Source organism: Astyanax mexicanus, chromosome 24 (assembly GCF_023375975.1).
Source record: "Astyanax mexicanus isolate ESR-SI-001 chromosome 24, AstMex3_surface, whole genome shotgun sequence".
NCBI classification, from domain to species: Eukaryota; Metazoa; Chordata; class Actinopteri; order Characiformes; family Acestrorhamphidae; genus Astyanax; species Astyanax mexicanus.
This window is the reverse complement of record NC_064431.1, coordinates 12,969,561-12,977,877: the sequence shown is the minus strand read 5'-3', so window position 1 is coordinate 12,977,877 and position 8,317 is coordinate 12,969,561. Positions and strand designations below refer to the sequence as shown.

The 8,317-nt window shown below is 45.0% G+C and overlaps 1 protein-coding gene across 1 annotated transcript in view; it reads left to right on the top strand.

The window, feature by feature from the left end:
- Positions 1 to 8,317, top strand: part of syn2b (synapsin IIb) — a 139,217-nt gene that overhangs the window by 105,592 nt on the left and 25,308 nt on the right. The window contains exons 7-8 of the mRNA XM_007229637.4: positions 6,826 to 6,968; positions 7,471 to 7,545. Of these exons, the coding sequence (XP_007229699.3) occupies positions 6,826 to 6,968; positions 7,471 to 7,545 (218 nt within the window). The remainder of the gene's footprint in view (positions 1 to 6,825; positions 6,969 to 7,470; positions 7,546 to 8,317) is intronic.

Genomic DNA, 8,317 nt, shown 5'->3' with positions numbered 1-8,317 from the left:
TAAGTAGCACATTTATCCACATTGAGGTCAGATCTGCACATTCTTGGTATTTTAATCTCAGTGTCTTCATGAGGGAGAGTCACCTGGAATAGTTTTCTCAGTGTCTTGAAGGAAGGAGTTGCTGGAGGTGCTGAACAATAGCTGCTGCTTTTCCTTCATGGTGTGAAGCTCCACCTCAAATCACCATCTCAGTTAATCACGTTTAGATCAGTGGATTGTAGAAGCCAAACACTTATATATATATATGTGTCCCAACACCTATACACACCCCTTCTTATTCAGAGTGTTTTCTTTAGCTTAATTATTAAATAGATTAGATTAATATTGAATACATCAATACTATAAAGAACAATTCAGTAAAGCAGAATATGTTTTATACTCTGCCCAATCTTTGGTTTCTCTCAGTCAGCTTTATAATCTACAACCTGAACCATCCTCCCTGTCAGGGCCAGACAGGAATGAGACTGGTGCAGATACAATAAAATAACTTTTATTAAAGTTATAGAGTAGACAGGGGTAGTCAACAGAAACAGGGTCAGTACCAAAAATGCACAGTGTAGAGAAACCATACCATAACCGGGGAACAGTCCAGAGTTCATACACGGGTAGGCAGTATCACAGGGTAGGCAAAAATCCAGAGTACAATAAACAGTCCAGGTCATACACGGTAATCCAACACAAGGGAGCAGGCAAAAATCAAAGTCGATAGAAAACAAAAACAAGATCATACACGGAGAATAGCAAGGGCAAGAGAAACGCTTTGTATTGTAGGATTTACCAAACAGATACTCGGCGAGGTGTGAGTGTGAGCATGGTCCTTAAATACACTGAGTAATCAGTACTCGGGACTTCCTGGTGGCGTCATGTGACGTGTCATGTGATCGGGAGTGTGTGTTGTGTCATGGAGTGGTGCGTTCTGGGTATTGTAGTTGTTACTGTGAGAATCGCAGATAGAGCTGGATGTGGGAGACACAGACGTGCTTTCAGCACCAGACATGACAGTACCCTCCCCCTGAGGGCCCGGAGCGGAGGCAGAACGGGGCCGACCCCGGCGACGACCACCCGGCGGACAGGGAGTACCGGCGGGAGGTGCAGGTGTCGGAGCGGAGGTGCCAGACAGACGGGGCTCACCAGAGCGAGAAACCCGACGAGTTGGAGCAGAGGAGGTCGGAGGACGCTTGGGACGTCCACGGGGCCTAGGAGCAGGCTTACCAGGAAAACGAGCATGAAACTCCACGAGCAAGGCAGGGTCCAGCACGTCTTTGGCAGCCACCCAACAACGCTCCTCCGGACCATACCCCTCCCAATCGATAAGGTATTGGAGCACACCCCCACGTCTGCGTGAATCCAGCACCTCCCGGACAGCATACGTGGACGACCCCTCCCCCTCCACAGCCGCGGGTGGAACATCAGCCGGTGCAGCGTCAGCGAGCGGACCCGGGACCATAGGCTTGAGGAGAGATACATGAAAAGAATTATTAATACGATACTGAGGGGGTAACTCCACCTTGTAAGTAACTTCATTAATACGTGACAAAATCTTAAGAGGACCAATAAACTTAGGCAGGAGTTTTCTACAACTACCCTCAAACCTAAAGTCCCGGGTAGAAAGCCACACCCGATCTCCTGGTTGGTAGTCTGGGCTGTCACCACGGTGCTTGTCAGCACGCTCCTTGTACACACGCAGTACCTCAGAGACTTTACGATGCGTGTCTTCCCACACCTGCTCACTGCGCTTCATCCATTCATCCACAGCCGGCACATCAGTGGACACCGCTGTCCAGGGAGCTAGAGGAGGCTGAAAACCCAGAACACACTGAAAGGGGGTGAGGCCAGAGGTAGTATTAACTAGGGAGTTTTGTGCAATTTCAGCCCAAACGAGGTATTGTGACCAATCGGTGGGATGTTTGAAGCAGTATGTGCGGAGGAATTTCCCGAGTTCCTGATTAACCCTCTCACATTGACCATTACATGTAGGGTGGAAACCAGAAGTGAGACTGACATGTACACCGAGATGTTCAAAAAATGCCTTCCACACACGAGAGGTAAATTGAGGACCACGGTCAGACAAAATATCTTCGGGGATACCAAAGTGTCTAAATACATGCATATAAATAGCTTGAGCAGTTTGGAAGGCAGTAGGCAGAGCTGGGAATGGAATAAATTTAACCCCTCTAGAGAAACGATCAACAACAGTGAGAACTGTAGTATAACCCTCAGATACAGGCAGATCAGTGACAAAATCAACAGCAATATGCGACCAAGGTCTCTCAGGTACAGGGAGAGGTAGTAGCTTACCGGCTGGAAGGGTTTTAGGTGTTTTACATTGCGCACAAACAGAGCAGGAGGTAACGAATGAGTGAACATCAGCACGCATAGAATTCCACCAGTAACGGGCAGAGAGTAATTGTAACGTGCGTGTGACACCAGGATGACCAGAGGTTAAAGCGGAATGAGCCCAGGTGATGAGCCTGTCTCGAAACTGGACGGGTACGAACGTTTTACCCTGAGGACAGTCCTCAGAATCGGGCTGATTAGCGTTACTTTGGCGAATCTGATCGTCTAACTCCCATTGAATGGCTGCGATCTGAACAGAGGGAGGAAGAATGCGTTCAGCCTCCTGGGGCTGGGATGCGCTATCCACAGTGCTGTAAACCCTGGACAGCGCATCAGCTTTAGTATTACGGCTTCCCGGACGGAACGAGATCGAAAAGTTAAATCTAGAGAAAAAAAGAGACCAACGTGCTTGTCTCGGATTAAGTCGTTTAGCCGTGCGGAGGTATTCCAAATTCTTGTGATCAGTATACACAGTAAACAGATGAACGGACCCCTCCAGCCAGTGACGCCATTCTTCTAGAGCTAACTTCACAGCAAGAAGTTCCCTATCCCCTATCCCATAGTTACGCTCCGCAGGGGAAAGCTTGCGTGAGAAGAAGGCTACAGGAAACAATTTGGGTGGCGACCCACTACGCTGAGAGAGAACCGCGCCAACACCCGATTCGGAAGCGTCCACTTCCACTACGAAGGGAAACTCGGGATTAGGGTGCCTAAGTACAGGGGCTGAAGTGAACGCAGCTTTCAGCTCACAGAAAGCGCGATCCGCTTCGGGTGACCACTTCAGGGTTTTAGCAGCCCCCTTAGTGAGAGCAGTCAGGGGCGCAGCAATGGAGCTAAAGTTACGGATGAACCGCCTATAAAAATTAGCGAAGCCAAGGAATCGCTGGAGTTCTTTAATGGTCTGGGGCACTGGCCAATTAGTAACGGCAGTTACTTTCTCATCGTCCATAAGGACACCGGAGGAACTAATAACGTAGCCGAGAAATGTGACCCTTTGCGTGTGGAACTCACATTTCTCGGCTTTGGCAAACAGGCTATGTTCTCTCAGGCGTTGGAGAACTTGGCGAACATGCTGTATGTGTGTGGGGAGATCTGGGGAATAGACAAGGATGTCGTCTATAAAAAGGACAACAGAGTGATTAATAAGATCGCGAAATATGTCGTTCATAAATGACTGGAATATGGCTGGGGCGTTAGCGAGACCGTAGCTCATGACCAGGTATTCATAGTGGCCGTTGGTGGTGGAAAACGCCGTTTTCCATTCGTCACCTTCCCTGATGCGAATGAGATTATAAGCGCTACGGAGATCGAGTTTGGTGAAGTACACAGCATTACGTAACTGTTCGAGTGCTGCTGGGATTAACGGGAGCGGGTAAGCGAATTTTTTCGTAATGTCGTTTAAGCCTCTGTAATCTATGCAGGGTCTCAAACCCCCATCCTTCTTCTTCACGAAGAAGAAACCTGAACCAACTGGGGATTTGGATGGGCGAATGAAACCCTGCGCAAGAGCTTCACTAACATACTCTTCCATAGCCTTCTCCTCATCACGAGACAATGGGTATACACGAGCTTTGGGCAGTACAGAACCCTCTATCAAATCAATAGAGCAATCATAGGGGCGATGCGGAGGTAACTCGGTAGCTTTAGCTTTACTAAACACATCAGAAAAATCATAGTACTCGGAAGGAATAGCAGGGGTATCTACAGAATTAGGGCTTTCGACAGAGGTAGATTGCAAAGAGAGTGAAATTAAAGATAAACAGTTCTCACGACAGAAAGGAGACCAGGCAGTGATGTCTCCCAGGCTCCATGAAATGACGGGGTCGTGTGTCTTTAGCCATGGCGCTCCCAAAACCAGTGGATGTTCTGTGCGTGGGAGCACATAGAGAGAGAGCTGTTCCACATGTAGAGCGCTGGCTTGAAGGGTGAGAGGAAGAGTCTGCAGGGTCACAGGTTTGGAGCGTACAGTCTCTCCATCGATGGCATGGATGGAGATCGACTTGGGGAGAACTTTCGTGGGTATGGCGTGCTCCTCCACCAAATCCAGGCTGATAAAGTTCCCCTCCGACCCAGAATCTACAAGCGCTGAGACACAAAAAACATCCGTTGGAGTGGTAATAATAACAGGCAACACAAAACATTTTTCTTTAAGTGTAGAAACAGGGGTACATACCACGTTAGCGCGTGGAGCACTCTCCACGCGCTGTCCCAGAGCAGACGCTTGAGCAGAATTGGGCCGGAGTTCACAGTTAGCCCTTAGATGACCTGGACCACCACAATAGAGGCACAGGTGAAGGCGTATGCGACGCTGCCTCTCAGCGACGGATAGTCTGGATCGTGTGATGTCCATGGGTTCGGAGCTGGGTGCAGGCACAGATTCCGGAACTGGATTCCCGGACTGGAGTAGTGCAGGGCGAACCACAGGAGTGTGGCTAACAGCTTTGGGCTTACGGGAGAGGAGCTGATCCAGACGGATAGACAGAGCGATCAGCTGATCCAGGGTGAGTGAGTCGTCCTTGCATGCAAGTTCTCTTTGAATCTCGGGGTTAAGTCCGTGTCGAAACATGGAGATGAGAGCAGGGTCGTTCCAACCGCTGCTAGCGGCTAACGTACGGAACTCCAGAGCAAAGGCTGCCACAGATAGTTTACCTTGCTTCAAGGAAATCAGAAGCTCTCCACTAGATTGCCCATAGCGTGTATGATCAAAAACGCTGCGAAAAATAGACAAAAAAGTGTCGTAGCTGGATTCAGAAATGCTCTCCCAAATCGCTGTAGCCCAGTCCAAAGCCTTGCCAGACAACCGAGAAATTATAAACCCGATTTTAGCTTTATCAGAAGCAGGAGGTGAGTTGCTAAAAAACACGGAGCACTGGAGCAGAAATCCATTACACTTCTCAGTGTTACCGTCATAGACCTCTGGTTTACACACAGCGAAAACGGGAGTAGTGGGTTTGTTAGGACTGGCTACAGGGCTAACCACTGGGCTAGGGTTCTGGGTGGACAAACCCCGGAGGTGACTCATAATATCGGCTAGCTGCTGCTGTTGGTTAACCTGGTGGCGTGCTAGCTCATCAACAGCTTGGGTCACACCAGCGAGCGTTTGCTGGTGCTGACCTAAAAGCCGACCCTGGTTAGCCAAACCAGACTTAATAGACTCTGTATCCGCAGTCTCTGTCATTAGGGCCGAGTATCTTGTCAGGGCCAGACAGGAATGAGACTGGTGCAGATACAATAAAATAACTTTTATTAAAGTTATAGAGTAGACAGGGGTAGTCAACAGAAACAGGGTCAGTACCAAAAATGCACAGTGTAGAGAAACCATACCATAACCGGGGAACAGTCCAGAGTTCATACACGGGTAGGCAGTATCACAGGGTAGGCAAAAATCCAGAGTACAATAAACAGTCCAGGTCATACACGGTAATCCAACACAAGGGAGCAGGCAAAAATCAAAGTCGATAGAAAACAAAAACAAGATCATACACGGAGAATAGCAAGGGCAAGAGAAACGCTTTGTATTGTAGGATTTACCAAACAGATACTCGGCGAGGTGTGAGTGTGAGCATGGTCCTTAAATACACTGAGTAATCAGTACTCGGGACTTCCTGGTGGCGTCATGTGACGTGTCATGTGATCGGGAGTGTGTGTTGTGTCATGGAGTGGTGCGTTCTGGGTATTGTAGTTGTTACTGTGAGAATCGCAGATAGAGCTGGATGTGGGAGACACAGACGTGCTTTCAGCACCAGACATGACACTCCCGCAGTCTGGAAGCAGCTCTTGTTTCTGCTTTTCCTTGACTCTGAGCTCCAACTCATCCAGAAACAACTCAGTTGGATTAATATCTGTTTCTTAACAGCTTAGATATGTTCCATAATAATATACAATGTAGAAAAGAATACAACTAAAAAATATTTAATGACAAGATGTGTCCAAACCAAATACAGCTCTGGAAAAAAATAAGAGATTACTTAAATATGATGAGTTTCTTTGATTTTACCAAATTGACTTAAATTGACAAAAATACAAAGAATTGAATTTTTGCACCAGGATTGGCATAAAGTTATCCAAAAGCAGTGTAAGTCTGGTGGAGGAGAACATGATAGGACGCATAAAACTGTGATTAAAAACCAGGGTTATTCCACTAAATATTGATTTCTGAACTATTAAAACTTTATGAATATGAACTTGTTTTCTTTGCATTGTTTGAGGTCTAAAAGCTCTGCATCTTTTTTCATCTTTTAGCCATTTCTTATTTTCTGCAGATTAATGTTCTAAATTACAATATTTTTATTTGGAATTTGGGAGAAATATTGTCTGTTATAGAATAAAACAACAATGTTCATTTTACTCAAACATATACCTATAAATAGCAAAATCAGAGAAACTGATTCAGAAACTGATGTGCTCTCTTAATTTTATTCAGACCTGTATATATAAAATATATAATCAAGATTTGAGTTGGTATTGTTTTTCTCTGTTTTATAACAGGTTAAAATTGACAATCACAACGACTTCCAAGACATTGCCAGTGTGGTTGCCATCACTCAGACTTACACCACTACAGAACCTTTTATCGACGCCAAGTACGACATCAGGGTGCAGAAGATCGGTAGCGACTACAAAGCATATATGTAAGTGTCTGTTTGAATTTACTTGTATAACAATTATTTGCTTCCTGTAGTGGAGCTCCTGATAAAGATAGATGATTGAGGTGTTAGAGCCATTATAATGTAATACAGTACAATCATAAAGCAACCAATTACAGACAGTTTTTTCAGTCCTCCTCTGCACTTTGCTGCTTTAAGAGTTTTAATTCAAGTGAAGTGCATTGTGTCCCCAGTGTACCATAAATAAAAATCAGTATATCTTTACTGTCGCACATTTATTATGTCTCTCATATTGTGAATCTGGAAGTTTTTATATATCAGAATTTAACCATGAATAGACCAATAGAAAAGCTTAAAATATTTTTTTTACTTTGATGTTCATTAAACATAATTTAAGGTTTTTGTATCTTACCCCAGTACATTGTATTTTTTGGTGGAATTTTACTGCATAAGTCTCAAGGCCCCAAATCACCTTCTACAGGTAAAGGAATAAGGTATCTTTTATTTTTTGTGGTTTGTTTGACAGGAGAACATCAATTTCTGGCAACTGGAAGTCGAACACCGGTTCTGCAATGCTGGAGCAAGTAGCCATGACTGAAAAGTGAGTTCTGGAGTGATTAATCACCTGGCCTGAAACTCCACAGTGCTGCAACAGCTTCCAGTCTTATCTGAGAAACATCTGGTGTAGCTAACTAAACCTCCCCCCAGCTGTGGAGCAAAGCGCTACACCTGATTCAGAAATAATGACGGTTTGATTGAGCTTAATTGAGCTCAGCACGTGTGGGATGCAGTGGTTAGAACACTGTTCTTGATGGATGAGGAGGTGTAAGCATTGCACCGATTACATGCACAACTGTTCTGTTGTTATTTTGATGTTTTAATGATTTGTGCTCTGTTTATACCTCTAACTGTAGATACAGTGGCGTGAAAAGGTGTTTGCCTCCTTCATGATTTCTTATTTCAGATCATGAAACTAATTTGAATATTAGTCAAAGAAAATACAAGAAAACACAAAATGCAGTTTTTAAATTATGTTTTTTATTACTAAGAGTGGAAAAAAATCAAATATACTGTACATGGCACCTCTACTTCCTTTGTTTGTACCGTATCAGTAGTGCACTGTCCTGTCTTCTTTTACTGTGTACCTGTACCCAGATGTAATGACAATAAAAGCCTCTTGACCTTGATCTGACAAAGTGAAGTAGACCAAAAGATACTCAAAAGCTAGACATCATGCCAATATTCAGAAAAAAATTCAGGAACAAATGAGAAAGAAATTAATTGAGATTTATCAGTCTGGAAAAGGTTATGAAGCCATTTCTAAAGTTTTGGGAATCCAGCGAACCACAGTGAGAGCCATTGTCCACAAATGG